Here is a 26,007-nt window from a genome sequence, read left to right as displayed (position 1 = left end):
GGAATAATCATCATCAATGCAGGTTACTTCCCGGCTGCCTCGACATACTCAAGAAATGGGTGCAGAACCTGCGTAATGCCCACAAACTTTGACTACCACAGCACCTCCAGAAAGTAAAGGCATATGTGTCACATGGGATTTTTAAAGGCATTCACAGTATATAATACCTTGTATGAACTGTTGTAGAGCCTCTACAGTACACTCTCAGAAATTAAAACTTGTCAGGGAACTGTGATAATTGTTTCAGTTAATAGGCATGTACATATACGCTATAAGAAGAAAATTATTTATTGAAAATGCACTTCTCTGGCTACTCATGTTGTTTACATCTACTGTTGATCACATTCATTTATCACATATTATATTCTTATATATTATTATTATATTATCACATATTCGATCACACTAAATTTAAAATTCAGCATATATGAGAAAATATCAGGAGGGAAATTGCTATGCATTGCTCATTCCAACCTAAAATTGAGTGCTACAAATTTAGAGAGCGTACCAGACCATTGTCATTCCTAAAATATATATTGCCATTGTAGCAAGGTCACAAAACAATAAATGTAGTCTTTTGCGACCTCCCTGCACGTTCATTGTATCCTGAAACGCATAAGTGCAAGAAATAAATCTTGAACTTGAATAAACTCGATGTTGTATAAACTTGACATAAAATATTGAATAATTTCAATTCCATTTCAATTTTGTTAGTGGTATTTGCAATACATAGTACACAGTGGGGGCCCCGTAGCATAGCTAGAGGTGGGGCCTCCCGGAAACAATCTGAATATCATGTATGTGGCGACAACATCAGAACAAGGTATCCAATATAACGATGTACTGTCACAGTATGGGACAAAGCACAATACGAACAAAAGTAAAAGAACAAACAAATTAAATAAATATAAGAAATAAAAACAACTGAGATTGAGCAAAAATGTGACATTTATGAAGGTGAACAGCGTAGGCGAAAAAGCCCATGGGTGAAAGAAGACAAATAGTTGAAAAAGCGTGCATGAAAAGAATGTGTATGAATATGAGTAACTAATTCATGAAATGGTTCCGTAAGATGATCCGAAAACGTTGGAACGAACGTACTGACTTTAGGTTATCGGGCAGGGCGTTCCATAGTTTGGCAGCAACGAAGGTGAATGTTTGCTTCCCGTAGTTGGTTGTTGTGCGTGGCAGGAGAAAATTACAAGGTGATCTAGATGGAACGACTACTGCAAGACACTGATTGTTGAAGACACCTGACAAATGCTTGTACAGAAGCAGTAGAACGCGGAAATGAAACAGCTGCATGAGTGGCAAAATACGCAGTGATATGAAGAGGTGGCGACTGCTGCATACTGTGGGAGTGAATGTAATGATGCGAATAGCTCTTCTTTGTAAGCGGTTTAGAGATGAGAGATATATGTGGATCCCCATGATGTGATGCAGTAAGAGAGGTGGGGAATGTATGAAAGCGTAATATAATGACACAAGTGTATGGAGTGGAAAAAAATATTTGACCTTGGATAACGCATGAAGGCCATAAGCCGCACGCTGACATATGTTTGAGATGTGTGCTGTGAACTTGAAATGGGTATCTAACGTTACTCCCAGGAACGTTACCTTGCCAGTAGGTAAAAGAGAGCTACCATTTAGCGTTAAAGTTGGCAGCAGCGGTAGTTTCCTCTGAGGGCTATGGAAGAGAATGAATTCAGTTTTTTTATTATTAATAGTTAGTTTGTTGGTGCGGAATATAATGAATGATATAAAATATTGAATAAACTAGAACTCGTATATTCTCTTTACTCATCATCAGTGATCTTCATTACAAAAGCATATCGTGTTAGACTTCTTTGTTTGCGTTTCACACACTGGGTACACGAGGGCCAAAATGACAAAATCACAACTGTTTCAAGCTCCAAATAGTCCTGTTGCAATTTGAAGACCATACGTGGAGCTGCATTTTTTGGAACATGCTCCACATAACAAGCATGACAAAGTCAGCACTGGATAGCCCATCCCCAAGCAGCTTTTCTCACACTGCAGTTGTATTCAACAAAAGCATGTGAGTGCTGGAGAAGGACATTCAGTTTGGCACAACCGCGCCTGCAAATAATCAGAACAAATAAAGGAAGAAGCAAACAAACATAGAAGGGCTGTACTTCAAAAAGAGATAAGTCCTGTGTCTCAAGGAGGTGTTACCACTTTCTAAGTAACTTAGTAATTGATTAAGCTTACATCACTACCTGATTAACTGTCCTAACGAGTGTGATCTAATTGCGTGAAGTAATTATTTGGGCTGCTTCGGTGTGTCCATATTTGCGAGGCAAAGCACCGCTGTCGTTTACTAAAAGACTCTTTCTAAGGCGATGCTTGACATAAATCATACTAAACGCATAAACGGCTAAAACAACGGCTGTGACTCTACAGAACGATCTCTTTCTGCCATGCGAGTATATCCATGAGTATATCTTTTCCCGGGCAGTTCTTTATGGAACAATTTTTGTCCAGAACGCAGTACGGGATATTATATACATGGTTGTTGTTAATCTCACGTCGTTTCTTATTGAAATATTGGCTGGGAAACGTGCTGTAGTACAATCCCCAGCGCTGCACTGCAGTGACGGTCTAGTTTCGGAATGCAAAACATAACGTAATTAAGAATCGAACGGCAGGACACCTGTGAAACACCGTTAGGATACATCAGTATACTGGCACCTTACAAAATTGTGTGATGACAAACAACGATCAATGCTAGCAGCGCAATAAATACTCACAATCTCTGTTGCCTCCCATTGTTTTCTATGGGCACACACAGCACTTTAGGGCCCACCAACATGGCGGCCCGAAGGCACGCCTCTCCCCCACGAGCCCCTCTCCCATGCGCGATCCAGCCTTTATACATAGAGATCAGTGGGCTCAACCACGGTTGAGTGAACTGAGCAACGAAATAAGTTACACGGGCTTCTGTGAGCTCAGTTGAGAGTAGCGCTAGCAGCGTCGCCTGATGAGCAAACAGAGAAACCCCAAAACACAACAATTTTAAGTATTACGTCGTCAGAAAAAGATAACGCTTTGGACGCTTTCCAGAGGCGTATAATGCCCCAAGAATGTGTGTTACTGTGTATTGGAAGGATTTCGTACGCAGCTCGACATTTTTACTACTGTTACGCATTTCCAAATTTACATTTCAGCCGAATCGCGAAATATGTTCACAACAGTAATTCGCACGAACGCTTCTGCTGTACTTCTGCTCTTTCGTGCGTCGCCGTGCATTTTTCTTATCCGCGTTATTTAGTCTTTTATTTTGTTGTACATGTCATTGTCCTCATTGAGTTCTACATATTTCGTGTAAATATTTCTTGTGCTGCCGTGTCTGTACTGTGCGTGTACGCTCTGTTGGACAAGCGATGTGTTTGAGCAAACTGAAGAACGACGTGGTGCGAGAGAGGGTCAGGAATGTTTTTCTGTACCTCCCCTATTTCCAGTCTCGACTGAGGAAAACAGAGTGTGAGCCGGATGCTGTGCGCGCGCGATAGATAAGCGACGAAAGCGGAAACCAGCACGGCAACAGGTGAAAATTCTGACAGCAACAGCCCTGCGATTGTGCACAAGGGCGAAGCAACTGCGCAGCTATCAACAGCCAGCGTCTTGGTCGGAAACCACACTGCCCAACCTCGCTGACGAGTTCTTTAAACCCAAACGGGACTATCGCGTCACCTGTGCAACGTTCAGCTACGTGGTGGGCGTTTGCCAGAGCATAGCTAGGCGAGACACGGACATGAGGCAGGCTGTGCCTTTGCAAAGAGTGGCAGGTGCCCTTTATCGCCTATTGGCATCTGCAGAACAGCCTTTTTGGTGTCAGCAGGCATTTTGTGAATCATGTGTACTGGGAGTTTTTACTTAGTGATTGTACAAACTACAATCCCAGTTTGTGAAGCTCACAACACAAGCAGAGCCACCTACGTCGGTTTGACGGAGTAACAGGACTCTCTCAAGATTCCGGACATATGCTACATTGAGATGTGCTCTCAAAGAACAAAGGCTCAGACTATTACAACTACAAGGGCTGGTACATAGAGACAATGCAAGTGTTCATCGTGGGTCTAGTCATCCTATGTGACCAAGCGTTTCCTTTGCAGCCGTATATGATGAAGCTATACTCTGACGGCAATTTAATGCATGACTGTCAGATGCAAGACACGTGGTTGAAGATGCCTTTGGGAGAGTGAAAGCACAACTCTGCATCCTTCTAAAGGGGATTGAATGCGACATCAATAACTGTGACATGATAATCATGATAGAGGTTGCATTCTACATAACATGTGCAAAGGCATGAATGACAGTGCAGGACTGAATGCAGGACTACCGCCATCATGTCAGGGAAATGTCACAACATTCGACACCAGTTTCCACTGAAGGTGGGGCATGTGTGCAGGATGCCATCGCATTGCACATTTATGGAGCAACGCCTTCATTAAATCGACATCTAGCGCATCACCCCCACACCAAAAAGGGCCTCGAAAAGACCAACACAATTGTCTCCACCAAAGGACATCGCAGCATTAAACAAACCCTGCTTAAACGCTAAGCATTTGCTTGTGAAGTAAATTATTAAAATGCTCATAAACCAGTTAGATTGATTAGCATAGCAGAAACAAATGTCCACATTATCAAATACAAAAAAAAATGAAGAAAGCAACAGCAATGACATTTTACAGGCTATGTTTGTTTGAACTCCTATTTCATTTACTGGACACATCCATCAGGTGGACCCTGTTTGTTTTTGTTTGTTTGTTTTGCATGTTTTTTCTTCTTTTCTTGAGGTTGGTTTTTCTACTGTTTTCTATTCACGAGTTCTACAGTAGCTGACCCGAACACCTCCATATTTTTTAAAATCTCAGTCAATCAAACAACGTTTTACAACACTATGACAGCATATTTATTGCGGGCAAGTACATTTCTCTAAAGTAGATAATTTTACTGTCATGTTTCCTTATATGTAGATTTTATAACTACGGTAATATGCCTATGTTTTTGTGTGTTTTTTTTTCACGCAGTGACCCTTAAGTAACAAAAGCCGAGAATCACCTGCATAATACATTACACATATACATTTAATGAGGGTTTGCAAGGACAATGCACTGTTATAAAGCTAAAAAACAAACTACGTATGCAAGATTTCGCTGTTATGAAAAAAAGAAAATTATTGTGGTGGCGATGATAGGAAAATAAGTCTGCATCGAATGAAACATTTCTTTGAAGGAGGAAACATTTCCTTGAGTTTGAGGAACACACAATATGAACTGAAGGAAACGTTAGCTCTTTCCACAGTACACCATCTCGCTTGCACCATTTTAATTTGCTTATCGAAGCATTTCTTGTTGCATTCGATTAACTCCTTCCTGCAGCCTCAGTACATTTCTTAGAAGCCTTCGTTCCTTTTTTCAGCTTTTGTAGCTCTCATTTCCACAGCTTTTTAGAGCTCTAGGACCTGCATCATCACTGTCTCGTTTTTGGGCTACTTTCTCTGTGAGGTCTGTGCAGGTTCCGAACTTGTCTGTTGTTGCTGAGTTGTTTGTTCTTCAGGCTCGGATGCTGCAACAATGGTTTCCATCTGGCTGTTCGTGTACAATTAGAACCTTGAAGATACACAAGAATGTGTGAAGCATGCAGTGAGACGACATATTACTGAGGAAGATGCCTCGATGTTTCTTCTGCAGTTTTTGTTTTTTTTGTTTTGTTACTCCTTCGAAGTTTATCGGAACTACTTCCAACACAGCATGCTAATAGTGCATCACATACGCATACACAGGGGATAAATAGCATGCATAACAAATGACATACAATACACACAAGCTACTGTTATTGTCTTTTCTTGTTGCACATAAATCTCCTGACTATGGGTCCCCATCCGCTAGTTGCCTTGCTATACTTAGTAGTAATATGCATATGATTACATGCAGCATTGCCAGCACTGGCACTGATTTCCAGCTTAGTAAATGCTCATCCATATTTACCATTTTAGTGACTTCAAAATTGTTGCGCTTTCATTTTTTTACCACTTAATAATGCCTTTACAAACTATTACATGTTTTAAGCACATGCTTGGTTCAAAAGAGTTCAGAACAAGCAGTGATATACTAACTGCAACACATATTCCAGCGGAGAGGACGTACACACCCCATTTCCATATCCACACATCATATCAGCACACAGATTCAGATTGCAGCTGTGGTTATGCTCACCAATCATGACATCACTGTTTCTGAAGTAGTCGTTTTGTAGCAGTGCGAGACCGTGCAGTGTGGCTGTAGTTTTCATAGGTGAAGCTGGAAATTCAAGTACGACATGTCATCAGTTGTACCAAATAGTATGAAACATCGAAAAAGACACCAAACAGCATGTACATCATACGCGCTCGCAGGAATGCGACGAAAACGCCACTGATCGCACGGAATCATCTACCAGCATGTTGTGGTAGCTGGATAAAATCGGCGTAAGTAGCTATGACATACACAACAAAGCAAGCAGAAACAAGAAATGAACTAACTGAGTTTCCTACCTGTATTCCATCGTCAGGTTTTCTATTTTAACCCGCACTTGCTTCCCGAAGAAAACCGCTGTAGCTGTCTCGACGCGGTCGTAATCGGCGGAGTTTCTGTTCTGGCCTCTTTGGTCCCCGATACGGCTACACTGTCTTCCCAGAGGTTTATCAAGTGCATCGTCATGGCATCTGACCAAACGAAGTGTGTTTTACTGCACGGCAGCTCACTTATTGCTTCCGATGACACTACAGTAGCTGAAGTGGAGTCCGCCATCTTGCTTTTCAGTTGACCCGACCGTGGTTGAGGAGCTCGGTCGAAACTCAACCGTGGTTGTGCAGTCAACCACGGTTGGCGCTGCAGTGTAACACTCTCAACCACGGTTGAGTTCAACCGTGGTTGAGAGCGCTAGTGTAACTAGGGTATTAGACCGACCTAAACCCGCTGGTTTAAGTCCCATGCATTTGAATGGGACGAATTTGAACTAGGGGAGGGGGTAGTTTAACGTCGGTTTATTTACGTTGCAGCTGTGAGCGTATGTTGTGAAAAGGCATGAGACAAACCTAGTAGAGTAGTTGCGGTCGGTATTGTTGCACCGATTTGAAGTCGAACTGGTAAAAGGAAGCAAAATTAGCGTTGTAATTGCATCGTGAGTCAAGTAAACGGGAATAACGTGTGGCGAAGCACACGAAAAATGCGGCGCTCGTTATTGTGAACTCAAACGTACAGAAAACATTGTTGAAGGGAATGACATCGACATGTACTATATGATAAAATCCGTATACCAATCCAAGGCAGGGAGATGTTTTTGGTGGCGGGACATCATAGTGCATCTTCGAATACGGTGTAGGTCATGACAGCGCTTATTATGAATATCGTTTTCTGTAATACACACGGCAAGTGCACCCGTCATTGCACAGCAAGAGCAATAACACGTTAAATTGTCGTTGCTAGCGCAGAAATACGGAAAAGCGGAGAAATGGGCTCTCACACAATATGGGAGGATATCAACCTGCGTCGCTTATGATCATTGTTGTATCACTACGAACCAGTTATAAATTATAAATTGACATCAACCAGCACGGTGTGTTCTCTTGGCAGTCAGTATCATTTCCAGAGTTGCGTTAACGGTACAATGAAACCGATCATAAAGCGCATTTGCCTCTTCGGCTCCTCATTTATCATCATAAAATAAAGTTGCTACCTCTTCTTCCGTGACAGAAATAGTGTATATTATTGAGGCATGGAGATAATGCATGCTGTTGCAGTCACACGGAACACTGAAATCTGAGCAGGTTACATGTTCCAATATTATGGAAATACCACAACAGAAGTACAGGAGGTCCCTATTTTTCTGGAAGCATATGCAAGCACTTAACAAGGTTGAAATATGTCTCTTTACTGTTTTTAGCACACCCAACTAGAAGAGGTCAAAAATGCCAATGACCACAGCGTCTACAGGTGTGTGTTACTACCAGTGATGGCCACTAACTACTTCTACAGTAGTTTAACTATAACTACTAACTACTTTGCGATTGAGTAGTTTAACTAGTAGTTCAACTACTTTTCAGGGGAGTAGTTAAAACTACTTCTTTAACTACTGCAATGTAGTTTAACTACATCTAGAACTACTTAACATTGTCCATCAACACCAATCCCTTGTAGTGTTCTTGGACACCTAAATATGGATCACAAGCAATGATAAACTTTGGCTCAAGCCATTGCTACGATCGTCAAACACAAAGCTTGCGGCGAAATTCTTTTTGTGCCTACGCGATACACTAAATTGCAGAATTATTTCACAGCAAATGAGGCTTCACTAGACAAGCATTATTTATTTATTTATTCACATACCCCAAAGGCCATACCCTGGGGGACACCAGTTGATACGTGACAAAAGGACGAGGAATGGTTGTTCACGAAAGTGGACTGGAGGCGGTCAGTTAAGAACATATTAATCCAGCAGAGAACATGTGCATCAATGCCTAGTTGTGAGAGTTTAACCATTAATCTAGCGTGCGGTGCAGAATCAAAGGCTTTAGCAAAGTCCAGGAACACGGCATCTGTTTGAGTAGAACTGTCCATATTTGAGTGGAGGCCGTGGATAAAACCAGCTATATAGTTGTGAGAAATTTTACGGAAGCCATGCTGGCAGGGGGAAAAGTAAGCATTTGACTCTAGGAAGTTGACTACCTACGAATATATAACGTGTTCCATGATTTTGCAGGGGACGCGGGTAATGGAGATTGGTCTATAGCTCAACGGTGAATGAGTGACACCACTTTTATGCACTGGTATTATCATTCCCCGACGCCAGTCTTCTGGCAGAACTGAACTATTAAGTAGGAAGGGAGTTGCCTCAGGAGAGAAGCCGCCGATATTTCGAACAGAGACTGTTCTTTTTCTGGGCACCGTCCTCATCATTGGCATGGTATATAAAGGGTTAGGTGTGACGTGTTCAAAGGTTCATGCGAATTGTCCCTTTAAATCATGCCAATGATGACGACGGTGCCCAGAAGAAGAACAGTCTCTGTTCGAAATATCGGCGGCTTCTGTCCTGAGGCAACTCCCTTCCTACATCTCTACCGGTTCGCTGGATTTCTACCCATCTATGAACTATTAAGTGATTGTTGGAATATTGCAGCAAGAAATCTGCTCGAATGAGCCTTTGTGTTTTTAAGAATTTTGCTGTTTATTCCATCGAAACCAGCAGAGGAGGAAACCTTGATGGAAGAGATAATCTTTTCAATGCCAGCAAGAGATATCGCTATCGGTGACATGCTATTGAAGATGGATGTGGGAGGCGCGGCAGGGGGAGTTGTGTCTTCGTTGGTGAACACGCTTGCAAATGCGTTATTGAAGATAAGAGAACATTGGTTATCTCTAACAAAATTACCATCACGATCTTTCAGTTGGATGTTTACCGATGGAGATTTTGGGTTTATAACTTTGTAGAATGCTTTGGGGTTGTGCTTCAAGAGGTTAACGAGGCCCTCGCTATAGAACCTGCGTTTTGAAGAAGTCACCAATGAGATGTATTTCCGGGCGCACTCTTGATATTAGCAGTGATGATGCAGACTTACAGCGCTTAGCAAGCCTGTACAGACGTTTCTTTTTACGGGCGAGCAGTTTGATTTCATGATTGTACCATGGGTCATGACAATGTGTCTTGATGATAATGGAGGGTATATAGGCTTCAATAAGTGCATTAATCTTGGATTTGTATAAATGCCAGTTTTCCTCAACTGTCCGTATTTCAAAATTAGCTAGAAAGTTAGCCAAGTAATTGGATAATTCAGAATTTATTTGGTCGTAGTTACCCTTATCGATCTTATGCGTTTGCACGAGGAACGACGGGGCACGCTGGGGACAGGTATTGTAAAGTGTAGTACTTTGTGATCACTCAAGGCGCATGGAGAAAATACAGAACCTACTATATCTGGGTGGTTAGTGAGGATTAGGTCTAGGATGTTTGATGAGGTGGGAGTTACACAGGTGGGTTCATGAACCACCTGATGAAGGTCAAACACATGACACAAATCAATGAAAGAACGTTCTTCACTGCCAGAGGCTGAGGTGGATCTCCAATTAATTGAGGGGTAGTTGAAATCACCAAGAATAATAACCTTTGAATTTGGGAATTTGTGAAATATATGATGTAGTGATTTGTGTAATTCTGGGATGAATGCATTGCTTGAGGGAGGTCGATAGCATGCACCAACTATTAATCTACACGTCACGCAGTCAATCAATACCCACGTTACTTCGATAGGAAGTGTACAATGAACAGCATATGATTTAAAACAGTTTTTAACGGCGAGTCAAACACCACCTTCTCGTCTATTTACGCGATCACAGCGATAGAAGGTAAAGCCAGGACACTCTGGTAACAGCTCACTGTCTCTTATATCTGGCGATAACCAAGTTTCAGTAAGTGCAACAGGGTCACATTCACAGGATTGCAACAAACTACACAAATCCTTACGCTTTGGAATCAAACTGCGGACGTTACAAAAAAACAACAGATAAAGCATGTGCGGTAGTACAGTGGTGGGATACAGAACAGATCAGCTATGGTGTACGTTCAACAACCTGTTTTAAACATTGTTTTAAAGCAACCTGTTTTAAAGCATTAAAAGTGAAGATTTAGTACACAATTTAGCACGACACAATTGCTCTGCACCTCCGTTCTCATCGAACAAGTAGCTCAAGGTAAAAGTCGGAAGCACAATCGTGCCGTAAAGGTTACGGCAAAATCGGAAGTAGTACTTAAAATAGTAGTTTAACAAGTAGTTGCCACTACATTTCTGCAAGTAGTTGATAACTACTTTTTAACTACAATCAGGTAGTTTAACTAGTAGTTTAACTACATGTAGTTAACTACTGGCCATCACTGGTTACTACCATGATATTATAACATATTCAAGTAGACAGCTGGGCCCTGTTGTTTTCAAAGTCATCGACCTTGATTACTTGTGTCTTTGCCTATCATTGGTCTTTGCGGGAAGAAGGTGTGACGGGCGAGTTATTCAATTGAGGTCGATTACTCTGACGAGAATAGGGCCCCAATCTATCCACCATCTGGTACTTAGCTATATTCATTTGTAGGTATCCTTCTGCAAAAGTCACTACGTCACTGATACTGCTAAAGGAAACTGGAAACATATTCATTACCTCGGGGTGCAACAGCTGCTAAGACAGACCCATGACGAATTACAGGCAGTTTTCCTGCATTGTGTAAGCAGTCATTCTGGAATTATTTTATTGCTTTCCAGTTATCTTATGGACACATCTCACCACAACAACTTTGTATTTGTGAACTCTTTTGCTTTCAGTGAATAAAAGTTGTTGCACAATTCCGCAAGAATCGCCTCTCTCATACAAGCATGTACTTCAGATATACGGGTGGTATATATGGGTACTTCTTGAGACAGAAGTTTACGGAACACGGCACTAGCTTATGTCTTCTTTGAAGCAGCGTCATGCTAGCTATTAGAAAGAGATTGAATAAGAAATGAGTGCCCGGCTATTCTATCCATCTCATAGTACGTGTGTCCGCTCGTGTTTACAGCTAGGTTGTCACCCCAATGGAGAAATGTGACACCCAGGTGTTGCGTAAACTTTTGTCCTAAGCTGTACATATGTTTGTCCTGCTATAGCAGTAGTCTACATCCACACTGAACACATGAGCGTAGAAAGAAATTACGGTGCCATTTGGCAGCTGTCGATTATGTAAAAGACAGACAGGTAACGTTAACATGGGTATATCCCTGTCCTGCTATTGCAGCTGACTACATCCACACTGCATACATGAGCGTAGAAATAAAACTCTACAACAAGTAATACTGCACAATACTGCAGAGTGCACATATAAAATTGCCTAGACACAGCAGACTGGTGGATTAATTACTCCATCCAAATTTTGTCCCTCTCAGGTTTGTCATTATGAAGTACAATTACAGTGTTATGCTGGTACTCTGGCTAACATCACACATGAACCAGAAGAGCACATTCATATGTATATGAGGAAGGCAGCACAGCAGATATCATACATTGAATGAAACAAAAACACAGTGTATGGTGTGGCAACTACACACAATTTCATTTGACCACTGATCATATTGCTAGGAGGAGAGAGACAATGCAGGGTCTGCCACAACTCCAGGGACTGCGTACACATGAAAACTGGAACGCCAGCAGCAGTATGATTGTGAACAACATACCCTACAAATGGAAATCCTACAAAAGCAGTTGGAGAATGAAAGAAAAATCGCCCGCCACCTTGAACTGTTACACACGTACGAACTGGAAGCAGCCAAACAAAAGGCTAGATATTGGAAAGAGAAGGCCAAACTAGTATCTCACGACGACTGCACCTAGGAACCTAGCAGCTGCACAGTGCATTGTGCATCTAAGTCTGATTTATTTTTGTTGTACTGTAAACTGTCTTTGTATTTTCTTGCCACAGATAACATTGTGCATCCATACATATTTAGCCAGTGAATATGTGTGCATATATGCTTGGTGCCTTATTCTTTTTTACGCATTGTTGACACCTGCCACATGGCCATGTAATTTATTTCTAGGCGCGTGTTCAGTGTGGATAATGTATCTGTGTACAAATGTAAGCGTCTGTACCCCATGCTTTATTCTTTGACGTATTGCAAGATGTTTGTCTATTTTCCTACCACTGACAACACCATCATTCATACTTAGTTAGATACAGTCAATGTGTGTGTATACATATAAGCATAGTGCTTTGTTCTCTTTTGAAGATAATCGACAGCTGCCAAATGGCCACATAATTTATTTCTACGCTCATGTGTTCAGTGTGGATGTAGACTGCTGCAATAGCAGGACAGAGATATACCCATGTTAACGTTACTTGTCCGTCTTTTACATAATCGACAGCTGCCAAATGGCCACATAATTTATTTCTACGCTCATGTGTTCAGTGTGGATGTAGACTGCTGCAATAGCAGGACAGAGATATACCCATGTTAACGTTACTTGTCTGTCTTTTACATAATCGACAGCTGCCAAATGGCCACATAATTTATTTCTACGCTCATGTGTTCAGTGTGGATGTAGACTGCTGCAATAGCAGGACAGAGATATACCCATGTTAACGTTACTTGTCTGTCTTTTACATAATCGACAGCTGCCAAATGGCCACATAATTTATTTCTACGCTCATGTGTTCAGTGTGGATGTAGACTGCTGCAATAGCAGGACAGAGATATACCCATGTTAACGTTACTTGTCCGTCTTTTACATAATTGACAGCTGCCAAATGGCCACAAAATTTATTTCTACGCTCATGTGTTCAGTGTGGATGTAGACTGCTGCAATAGCAGGACAGAGATATACCCATGTTAACGTTACTTGTCTGTCTTTTACATAATCGACAGCTGCCAAATGGCCACATAATTTATTTCTACGCTCATGTGTTCAGTGTGGATGTAGACTGCTGCAATAGCAGGACAGAGATATACCCATGTTAACGTTACTTGTCTGTCTTTTACATAATGGACAGCTGCCGAATGGCCACATAATCTATTTCTACGCTCATGTGTTCAGTGAGGATATAGACGTTACGTTGACGTTATATATATTAGTGCATCACGGTGATAGTGTCAATATCATTTACTGACCTGCTTTAACATTAAACATCAGTGTATGTATGCTTTGTTACATACTACCTCTGAAGCTGCAACGTGGAAGGTGAAGCTCACCTAATTTTAACCTCAAGTAAACCACAGCAGCCAATGATGGCCATACAAAGTTTTGTTTTCGCCTGTAGAGCAACCATCTGATACTGAGGCATGCGTACAATGGTAAGACACACTTAGAATCAGAAATAGTTAGAATCACAAAGTGTATTAACATTTGTTGTCCACATTCTTTATTGTTGTACTCAACTAATCTTTACATGCGCTACATGTGTGCAATTTGCTAATAAATAGTGTATATCCACATATAAACACTGATACCTAGTGTGCAAACACCCACCCCCACCACATCTTTTTTTGGAGCCAGACATTGTGCACTGTGCGGGTGTTCAGAGGTTCCTTTCATGACACCTGAGAATAGTCATCATGACCTATGACTAAAGAGTGCACTATTCGCACAAGCGACCTTGGAGTTCTGGGAGCGCCACGACCCCTTTGCCCCCCCTCTCGGTATGCCCATGCCCTTGGCTAACTATACTAGGTAGTCATCAAAAATAAGACTATAAGAATGTGACTTTGTGTACCACTTTTGTGCCACCATGATATGGGTAATAGTGCTTGCAAGATTACATCATAAATATTTTTTTTACAGAGAACTACTCCTATCCAAAGGAAACTTTCTGTAAGCCTATGTTCCACTATTTCTGTCATATGCTCTTCTTTCTTCTAAATGACATGTACTTTCACTGCTGTTATGTCACTGGGTGAAGGACCATGCCGACGAAGTGATTTCACAAAATTGTAATGCATGATGTGCTGTTTGCAGCAGGAATATTAAAGGCAGGGCTATTCAAGCTGTTGAAAGTAATGATGATTACGATGGTTTAGCATTTAGTTCTGCAATGACAACGGAAGCCAAATTGTTCACAATGCCAGCTTGCAAATGCACCCGCTTGCAAGTGATGGGAAAAGATCTTATTCCTGGCACATTGTTTGAGAGGACGCTGTCATATGGGGGATGCTGCCGCTTTCATGCCACCCATTCACCTTGTACTTTACTGATTCTGTCATTTACTCATTTACCTATATGGTGTATAGATAGATGTACTTATGCTTTGTTTTCTGCAAAATAGACATTCTGTGTACGTAATGTGGAGACAGCACATATGGGTTTCCAAAGCTGGTGAAACAGTTCTTGTCATTTCTGTGCATGACTCGTTGTAAATGCTACCAAAAGCTATGGTCCCATTACCTATGGGACTTCTTTGTGTACAAAGTCACCCAAACTTTGTACCCCTCAACGAGTAAATAAAGAAAAAAAAAGCTAGCGGCTTGCGAGGGTCTACTTGTGTGCATCAGGGCGGCTGGTTTAAGTCAATAATTGTATATGTGTGCTAGCTGTAACACTGAATGAACACCATTGAAGTAGCAAAAATTACGATCAAGGGACACTGCGCGCCAGCCACCATATGTACAGTGTAATAATATTATTCTGTGTAATAATATATCCTGACAAGATTGCAGAACTCTAACATCTGTTCGTGTTATCTGATAACGTTTTAAGCTGTGCATATTTTTCACAATGCATACGAATACAAAAAAATCCATGCTTTGAGAAAGAGGGAAAAAAGAGGGTTATGTCGCAATGTTCCGGAGTAATATTACACATAACAAAAACCAAAGTATCAGCAAAAAAAAAAAAGAACGCCTCCAACTACACCAAATAAAAGCTACCCCACCTTTGGTAAGAAACAACTCGCTGAACAATAGAATGTTAGTTGAAGAAGTTCTGCCAAAATCTCAATTTTATTTTTCTTCTAAATCAGTCACTTATTCAACATTTCTTTAAGTCTCCCTGAAGAGAACATTTGACAAAGTCGTTCTTTTTATCATCTTATCACTTATATTTTCTGTTCACTTGTTTACATATAATGCAGGCCAAACGATTTTCTTATGCAGGAGAGAGTGTGCATTAATGAGTCAGAATTTCAGAAGCAAATATAACCATGACCACACGATACAATGAAAAACACACATAAGAAGAAAGGTATGGTTACAGATAAAATAGCAAACCCAGTAGGCGGGCTGGTAGACTAGATCCATGATGAAAAAAGTATGAGCTTGTGCACAACACTTATCATCCAGATACATGAACTGCATGGTTGTTGCGCCAAAGCTCAGGCTCATACCTAACATGCACGAGGTCACACGGACCTCGTGTATGTTAGGTCTTGCTTGTTGAGCGTTACTGTGCTCCAGCTCAGGATTTGATTTTCATAGAAAGGTACCCCAAAAGTAAACTTAAACGAATAGACCTTAGAGCTCCTATTCGCCACATATTATTATACTGAGATTGCTCTATAACGTACTGTGATAAGTCTTTCCCATATTTTACATGCCTATGTGTAAGTCCTGTACTTGGCAACCTACTGTAACAGGCCATAACACCATATAGGCGTAAATATGAAATCCGTCCCAGCAAACCAGATACATCCAGCAAATGTCCGTAAGATATCCTGCCCGGGACATTTGGATATCCAGTGGAGTTCGCCACAGGTCCGTTTTACATCCATGCGATATCCCAGCGACTAGCATTTCTGCCATGTTTGTAGATCCACTGAAAGTCCCTGCGACGTCTGTCACGGATATTTGGATATATAAGGGAGATAACGAATATTGTACATATCTTGCTTTTAAAAATTTTGTGCATCACATATTTGGTGTTCGTAGAGTGCGTAGAGAACACTGCAACTGTGCACCAGCAAATAATATTTGTGTGTTTTAACCCATTTGATACTATTGTTCCCATTTGGGGAACAAGATATTACCTTAGCCTAACAGGATTCATCACAGTACAGCAACACTGTGGGACCTGCTAGCATAAGAGCCGAACCCCGCCCGCCTTACTTGGACCACTTGGGAAAACCCGCAGTAACCTCTATTTGCGAGCTGCATGGAACATATAGTGAAATACAAATCGTTACACACACGTTCGTTAGGGGTAGCGTGGCGTAAACCATTTGTAACGGTGATGAGGATGTATCTTCGCAATTCCTGTGTTTCTGCATCAACTCACAGTATACCCAACAACATTTCCAACATCCCTTCCTATCAACTACTGTGTTTTTAATTCAGGTTACCGCCTCTATAAGGACAAACAAATCTTTCCTGGATCTCCCATAGATATCCCTAGGATATGCAGGCTGCCTGTCATGGGACATTCAAACATCCAGAGCGCGATATCCTTCCAACGTACCAGGGACATCTGTTGTCTACTGCAGTAAGCCCAACATGCATTGAAATTGTGCGTTATCCCATAGATATCCTACAGATGTCGAGATATTCAGGACGTTCGCGACCTTGTAGGGATGTTCCAGGGATATTAATGGTTTGCTGGGGTCGGAACGACTAGCATGGTATTACTGATGAAAGTATATGTAAGGCTTGCGTTAAAAGATATTTGGTGCCTGTAGTTAAGGAGAACCTACTTTGTATTTAAGTTAACCTAGTCTGAATAAATTATTTATTCTAATTCGTTTCATTCTGGATTCTGATTTATTGCAAGGGCAAGGTTTTACGAGCATTTTAACTCCGTACATCAGGCCATCAAGTGTACGTGTAACCTTTTTCACGCATCAATGAACTTTCTAGACGTGACTGTCTTTATACAGTCTAGTAAGCTGGTCACGAATCTATACAAGAAACTCACTGACAAACGCCAGCACCTTCATTTTAACCGCTACCATCCTAAAACTCAGAAAAGGAGAATCCCCTTTGGTCAACTCACATGTCTAAAACGCATACGCACTAACCCAAAAGATTTTGAGGCATGCGCTGAAGAAATGCCGGACGATTCTAGAAAACAAAATTACCCTCAGAAACTTATATATGCTCTCCACGTGCAATCTCTAGATCGGGATAAATTACTTTCACATGAACCGCAGAAGCAACAAAATGCTTTATCCTTTGTTACCACCAATGACAGAGCACTGAGTAGCGCGGGATCCATCTTAACCCGCCATCTCAACATACTTCAGAGCGACGACAGATTTAAAATAATTTTTCCTGCTTCCTACAATATCACATTCCGTCGATCACGTAACATTCGTAACTTACTAGTTTCATCGCGTCTATCGCGACCAGATCCTGGATGTTCCCGTCGTGGTACTCGTAACAAACACTGCGAAACATGACATTTCATCAATCCATGTACATCTATCTTTAGCACATCAAATTCTTAGCACATCAAATTCGTTTACTGTCAAAATCTGACAGCTGTTGCACTGCCACTCTTTGCTACCTTATTATGAGTACTAAATGCTGTATTCAATATATTGAGTAAACCTCGAACACCTAGAGAAGAAAGGGGTGCGGACAATTACTCACCGCCTCTTTCACCGCAGTTATGTTGCGATTTTATTTCGCGTTTATGGCGCTGATATATACGTGACTTTGTTATGCTAGCTGAATTTCTTTTCTAGCTTTTTAAGCTGCTTGAAATAGATCTAGGAAACCCACCAGTGAAGAGGGTGAGGCGAGAGGTCGTCCACTTGCAGGCACACCTGAAGCGTCTTTATCGGGGCTACCTGCGTCCATCGGGCGTTCCTATAGGATTTTTTTCCAATGGGGGAAGGAAGTTGCTCCAGCTTGGGGGCAAAGCGTGCAACCACTCACCTCTTTTCCTGGAGACGGACGCTGCGGACTGTGCGGGTGTTCACAGGTTCATAATATTACGACATCTGAGAGAAATCATGGCCTATGAATAAAGTGTGCACAATTTCCACAAGGACCTTGTCCTCCTCATGCTACGCCCATGCCTGCGTCACCAGTATCTTCCAAGACACAAGCCGTGGGGAGATGCATCTGCTTCTGAAGCCATTACGATGATGAAAATAAACACCATGTGTTTTCAAAAGCAGCACGTGTCTTTGGGAGCATAGCTTTCTTTGTCCACGAGAAAGGTCTAGAACTCTCAGCAGGTAAGCAGAACTCGCAAGACGGCAAGGAAGCAGGCGAGCTGGTGATGCCATAATTAAAACCCAGAGACACATAAAGAAGACGTCGTGTTTTGCGCGTGTCGTTTATGTGTCCCTCGGGAAGCATGTTGTCAGGAAGCGTTCAACCTTAGAGAGCTAAAAAAGAATCGCTAACAGCTCACATAAAAGAACTCAAGTCTATGATCGCCATAAACGCGAAATAAAATCACATCACATAAAAACGCGGAATAAAACCACATATGAGTGCGGTGAGAAAGAGGGTGAGCAATTTTCAAGCTTCAGCAGTTTTTTGATGTAGAACACTGCACGGGCCTAATTTTCAGGCCCGTGCCCGGCCCAGGCCCGGCTGCTACGGCCCGTACCCGGCCCGGGCCCGACGTCTTCTATATATTTCCAGCCCGGGCCCGGCCCGAGCCCGACTCCACCGGCCCGGGCCCAGCCCGTACTCGACTATTTCCATGCTCAGGCCCGGTCCAAGCCCGCCTCTGCTCTATTTGTTGTCGAAGTTCGGAGGCGTTTTTAGATTTACTGAAGAGCACAACGCAGCAAGGAAAAGGACGCAGCTAATTGGTGGAGAGTCAGGAGGTACACTCGAACGCAGCAGCGGCTGTGTTTCTCTGCCGGCAAGCCGCTGTGTGCTTGGTGGTTGCTTGCTTGGGAACGCAGCGCCCAGCGGCGCGTGGGCGAATGTACATTGCGGTTCGAGGGAGACTCAGCGCCGCTCTATTGCACATGCTCCGGTGTTAGTTCTTGAACTCTCACGCGAACGAAATATATGTCAGAACACCTCACCTAGCCGACCCTCTTGCCGGACTCTCATATAAAAACAAAGTATGTCAGAACACTTGACGTCACTGACCCTCGTGCCAGGCCCTCACGAGAACGAAATATGTCCCAGCACGTAACCTAACTGACGCTCGTGCAGGACCCCACACCAATCGTCCCCAAATGTGTGTGAGTGCACGCGTGAAATCCAGACCCATTCACGAAATAAGCATGATCACATGTAAAAAAGTGATAGTTCTCAGATGAGAATATCTGATATCCCATACCAATGGGGAAAAAAAGTAACGTGAAAATTCAGCTGTCCAGTCTCGTGAAGTGAACTATGTTTGTGTACATGCCCGACCATGTCAGGCGTTGTCAAGCCCGTACCCGCCGTGCCCGACCCGGGCCCGGTGGCTGAAGCCCGAGCCCGGCCCAGGCCCGCATAAAAAACGCCAAGCCCGGCCAGGCCCACGGGCCGGGCAGGGCTCGGGCTTTCGGGTAAGCCCGGGCCCGTGCAGTGCTCTATTTTGATGTACATTTGTCCGGTGAGAAACTGTTCGGTGAACAATTGTACGATGAGCAATTGTCCAGGATCCCAGGGGAAAGTCTTTACGGCCATAAATAAGATATTGGTAATAACCATCCTACACCCGTTTCTACACATTTTAACCTTCCTGGACACGCTGGACTGGCCTCAAACTTGCATCCTTGAATCCGGTTATAACAGTGACATGAAAGCATCAATATCGCGGATCCTTGTTGATCACAAAATTCCAGTCTCTGAAGCCGCACGGTTTGAACACCCACGCAGGCCCACTACAATTATTTAACCTGTACACTCTAAAAACAGAACTTCACCGCATAGCACGCTGTGCGCCAACCATTGCCACGAATGATAGGGTTATTGCTTCTGATTCAAAGAGAGAGGGGGCGTACGCCTTTTTTTTTTTTGTGGTAATTTGTGTAGATACACCCACAAATATTTTTCGCATAAAAAATAAACGAAAATAATGATAAACACACGCACAAAATTAAAAAGGTTCATTATTTTCTCCTTCACGTTCTCACGGCCCACTGGTGACCTTTGTGCTCCGCACCTCTGTCCTCATTCCGTCGCCATAACCCCTTTTTATCCTTTATTCCTGGAACATCACCTACATGCGTTCTCGCTTGCTGTGTAAATCTCTTGGGCTCGCGTTATGTTGCACTTCTGATGCCCCTGCATTTTGTATTGATGTTGTTTGGATTTTTACCTGTATTTGTATCTTTTCCATCACCCTGTTACCGTTTCGTACAGAGACTCCCCGTCAACTATATATATGGAAATCCCATCAAAATGCCGAATATCATAACGCCAAATTGTCAGGAAGCCGAAAGCTGAAAGGCTGAAAAATCATAAGGCCGAGCAATCAGATAGGCGAAAGTCAAAAGGCCGAAAATCAGAACACGAACAATCAGAAGGCCCAAAATAAAAACGCTAAAGAGACATAAGAACCAGGTCGAGCACCCCAGTGAATGACCTCTGAAGGGGATTGTTCCTTTCATAAGATTATAAAAGGAACAATCCTTTTGTGGGATTGAAGTTTTGTGGCTCTTGTATGCTCTGACATCAAATAATTGGAATGCATAGCATTTGGTGCTCGGAAATAGACTGGCTGAGAAAAGAACAACAATAAAGAACAAAAGCAATAACCTATAACATGTTCACTACAAAAGGACAGTGCCTCCTGGGCAGACTTGTACGTAACGGGTAACGGGTAATTGCGTTACTAGTAATCAATTACTTTTTTGAGTAATTCAATTACAATTTTCAGTAATCAATTACCAAGTAATCGATTACTTGGAAACTAAAGAATCCACATTGTTCGGGACGACGCACACACACATATATATGGGATGATTCACCGCCGCGAGAAGATAAAACCAACTGCCCTCTGCAAGTTCGGTGCAAGGCAGCTGTCTTATCTCTAGGACAACAATTACTTACCCGAGTTGCCACAGTGTTCCGCACGTGTAGTGTATATTTGAGTCCACTGTCCTCTCCCCATTCATGTGCACTATCTATCCGTAACCCGGCCCGTATGCAGTAAGTTGGACTCTAGGTTGTACCGTGAACCTGATGAGTCATTTGTGGGAGTTCCAGTTGGGACTCTTTTCACAGAACTCTCAAAACTCTCAACCTCTCGACACATTTTTCACAGCTTCGCAGCAGTTTCAACGCTTCGTTTTTGCTCAGTTTCCTTCCCTTTTTTTTGTGGATATCTTTTTTTCTATATCTTTTTTCTATCTTTTTTTTATATCGTTTTCTCAGATATCGAAAGTAATTGGCAAAGTAACGCGTTACTTTTCAAGGCGTTACTTCATTACTTTTTCCGGCAAGTAATTTGTAACGGTAAAAAATTACTGTTTCATACAAGGTAACGGTAACGGTAATCAATTACTTTTTTTTAGTAACGTGTACAAGTCTGCTCCTGGGTGAATGCCACTGAATAGCATGTAATGAATTGCAGAGCAGATGGTGTTTCTCTACATTTGGTGACCCGAACGTGATTGCCCCCGAGTGCAATAAACACATAAAATAACACAGTGTTTCATATGTCTACTTTTCCTTTTTCCTTTTTGGTTTTCCCGTCAGTGATCCAAAGTACATTATACGTCAGTACGTTATAGAATATAAGTACGTTATACGTCAAAGTACTTCGGAGAAATTATTTATTTCGTGATTAATTCCAAACAAGTCTATCCTGCTAAATTAGTAGAGGTAATTATTTTTTATCGCAGTTGAAATAACAGTTTTCGTATCTTGGGTTCCTTATATTTCGGCCTTTCGATAATCTGGTTCTCTGACTTTTCGGCCTTCTGAGAGTTCAGTATTTTGATTTTTTCGCCTTCTGGTTTTCGCCCTTGTCATTGTTCGATGTTTTGATTTCCTTGTTTACCAAGTGCAAATTATTAAGTTATTCCTACCGTTTAATATCAGGCCTTAATTTTAATACTACTGTAGAACATATACTGATCAGAACTGTGCCCCGTTGATCTGTGACAAATCGAAGTCTTGGATAGGTAACCGCCAATATTTCAGACAGGGGGCAGGCGGCTACTCTTGCCTTTGCCTGGATATACAGGATGTAAATTTTTGCGAACTGAACTCGGAAATTTGCCAAGGAAGTGGTACTTTTTTACCCCACGATTGTGAGGTTAAAACATCAGGAGGTGGCAAAATCCTAGTAAGAACAAATGCCGTTGACCCATTTTTCTAGGTGCTGTAGTTTTTTTATTACAATTCAATGGCTTGTTACGCTATATGTGCGAAAGAGGTGAGACAGCATAATTTGAAGCCTTCACCTCGACAACAATGGAGAGCGTACATAAGCGCGGATATTCTCGAGCGCTCGAGTGATTTTTGTACAAGGCAAGTCAGTCTGTATGGGTATGTCTGTGGCTAATCTGGACCGCTTGGGACTCTTCAACCAGCGAAGGGGAATTGCACGGCGCTGGACTCGTTCTGGACATGCTGGATACACAAATTGTGGTCCAATCTCGAAGCAGCATTAAGCTTGTCAGTTCTTAAGAGTGGGACTGCTCATACTACTTGTTGCTATATACCGTCTTACTCTTTAACAGCTTGAATCCAGGAACCGAAGCTTGGTGCCAGGCCGTATTTTCCTCGAATTCCAATGACGACGGAACCATACTCCGGGTTCTTGCTCTTCTGTACCGCTTTGAATCTCTGCAAGTACAGTGGCAGTGTAGTATTTAATGAACGGGAGATGGTGACATGTGGTTGATGTATGAATTGTCTACATTCAAATTGAAATGACGGAGCTATAAAAGAACCAGTCATTGAACAATGTATCTCGTAAAAGCGCGTAAAGATACAAGGTTAGGTAGTACTTGGGCTACCACCCTAAGGTTTTTCCGTACGTCTCGCACGGGAGACGGAAAGGACAGACATCGGTTGACAAGTGCGCATTTATTTCACAGATACATTACGATGACCTCTCACAAAGAACAGAACACGTAACAGCTAGCACATCAGAGTTACAATCGCATCTGTGAACGAGACGCACTACTCTCACTTAACTCGGGGCGATGGCAACTGAATTAAGTTACGTAAGTCATGCTACTCACAAATGTCAAATCTATTAGAGCACTTCCAAACGTAGTCGGCGGTAACTCAAACCGAACTCCCTGATCATATACGCCAAGAGCGATGTACTCATGCACCTATCTACAGACTGTCCCAAATTGTGGCGTGGAGTGCTGTGCCGTAGTGCTGTATAGACGAATCGACTCTAACTTCACATTTCTGGAAACTCAAACGAGACAGGAATCCACAGACCGACCGCTGTGGCGTCGCTCATGCTCTCAGTTGTTTCGCGGCGTAAAACCTCAATTTTTATTTTTATTACTATTAGCAAATGATACAGATGCACTCAGCAAGACGACAAGAGTGAATCAGAATTTTGACAGCGATCTTCAAACACGTGCCGCACACGCTGGGGCTGAGAGGAAGGCCGACGCAGTCTTTTTTTTTTTTTTTTGTTGTTGTTGTTGTTGCTGCTGCTTTCAGTCTTTCAGAGACCAGGGATCATGAGGCCGGGTTGGGTCCTCACCCCCTTCGTCATGTAATCTCTCATTGAGAGTTTGAGTGAGGAAAGTGACAGTTTTCGTGCCTCTCGGCTTTCCAGGAAGCCACTCCTCCTCGGTGCAGATTTTAAAGACGAATTCACGTCAAAAGACATGCTACGGGCGAAGGTGCCATAGCCGCAACCCAGTCTACATGTACAAACAGATGATTCGTGTTTCGTTAAAAGTGTAAAGTGAGATGTTGAAAACGGTGTTTACGTCTGATACTCCCATAGTACACGACATTTTAATCTGAAATATGACGTTGAAAATTATATTTTAATCGGGGATACGTGAACAAATTATAAAGTATCAGTTAATTACAGCAGGCGCTCTGATGTAGCGTCAATGTGACAGATTTGACGATTTCAACATAGCTGAAACCGATGTGCAGTAAACTGCAAATGAGACATGCGTCGTATATATGCACTGAGACTGCGTGAAACTTTTTAAGGCGAACACACATCTGCACGTACCAAACTTAGAATGAATTGGTACACGCTACATTCTTTTATGCATAATATGTGACCTTTTAAGGACATTTTAAAAAACATCATGGAGGACGGTATACAAAATATTGATGTTGAAAATATTAATAGGCAGGAGAATGTGCTGTCATGCCAAACTGCCCAACATGATTCACTGGAATAGTTTGTGCACTGCTCCGGGAAAAATATTAAGCAAAATGGCAACTGTTCCAGCAAATAATGAACAAGCCAATCAATGATGAAGTCTGCCATGATGCCTCACTCTCCTGCCTATCAACTTGGCAGTATCAACTAGGCTTATACAATATACTCAAGTTACTGAGCAGCGTGCAAAAAATAGCTGAGTAGAATACTAAATACTCAACCTTGAAAAGTATTTAAGACACAGTATTAAATACTTTTAAAAATAACTCGTTACTTTGAAGATACTTTGATGTCACAGTTGGAATTCGCTATCAAAAGAATACGAAGAGCGTGAAGCTGAAAACTATAGTTCCGAAAAGCTTTATTAGCTCGCAGGAACAACTGCTTTCTGAAGTTACTAACCGAATGCGTGTCCGGTTTTTTTTAAAACACATATTACGCCCAATACGGAACAAGCGCTCTACAGATGCGAAAGAATGCTCTACAGAAACGACAAAATTTACTGTCATGTTTCTCCTTATCTTTCCTTCAACCCTCATCAAGAGCTAATTTTTTACGTGCCCTTGGCCCTACAGCTTGCGGTACGAGTCTTCCATCCGGCCTGAGAGGGGTCTCAATAAAGATTTTTCGGGAACGGGTTGAGCACACCCGGTACAATCAGTTGGGAGAGACCGATCATGCGCCATCCTGTCTTCCGCACCACGGTGGCTACGCGTACGCGCACTTCAGGCGCATTTTAGTGGACAATGCCATCTATCGTGCGCGGGTGAAATGTTCCTTTCTCTTGCAAGCAGCTCATCAAGGCTGACGGCCTTGAGCTCATCTTGACATCCTCGGGACGCTCTGGTCGGCAATACATGTATTATCGCACAACAATCATAGCTCATATGCATCATGCTCATAACCTACAAATGTTCGAAACTTCCAAACGCCCATATGCACCGAAAACAAAAAGTTGGTGGTTTGAAGCGTTTGGTGGAAATGAGCAGGAGGGGAGAAGCCGCTCATAAGCATCAAACGTCCAGAACATCTGAATGCTATATGCATCGAAAGGCGGGTGACCACAACGGCCGAGTCTTCATCTCCCGCGTTTGGAAAAAAGGTCACAGGGCGAGAAAGGTCCAGTGGATGGCGACTACCAAGGGCGCTTAATGTGTGAGTTTGGAAGTTTACGAAGTTTGAATTTGGCTGAATGCGCCAGTTTGAATGGGGTTATCGTGAGTCAACCTTCGACGTTGGTTTGGCCGTGGCTTTTAGTGAAAATCGAAGT

The 26,007-nt window shown here is 42.4% G+C and overlaps 1 protein-coding gene and 1 long non-coding RNA gene across 2 annotated transcripts in view; both read right to left on the bottom strand.

Annotated features, from left to right (window-relative positions):
- The window catches only part of LOC135383348 (uncharacterized), a 499,267-nt gene that overhangs the window by 296,667 nt on the left and 176,593 nt on the right, over positions 1-26,007 (bottom strand). The window lies entirely within an intron of this gene.
- LOC135383347 (uncharacterized) overlaps positions 1-26,007 on the bottom strand; it is a 285,601-nt gene that overhangs the window by 103,823 nt on the left and 155,771 nt on the right. Inside the window, exon 5 of the mRNA XM_064612843.1 lies at positions 23,091-23,206. Within this exon, the coding sequence (XP_064468913.1) occupies positions 23,091-23,206 (116 nt within the window). The remainder of the gene's footprint in view (positions 1-23,090; positions 23,207-26,007) is intronic.

Source organism: Ornithodoros turicata, chromosome 2 (genome assembly GCF_037126465.1).
Source record: "Ornithodoros turicata isolate Travis chromosome 2, ASM3712646v1, whole genome shotgun sequence".
Taxonomy (NCBI): domain Eukaryota; kingdom Metazoa; phylum Arthropoda; class Arachnida; order Ixodida; family Argasidae; genus Ornithodoros; species Ornithodoros turicata.
Note: the sequence above shows the minus strand (reverse complement) of the source record. Positions and strands in the feature narration are given on the sequence as shown.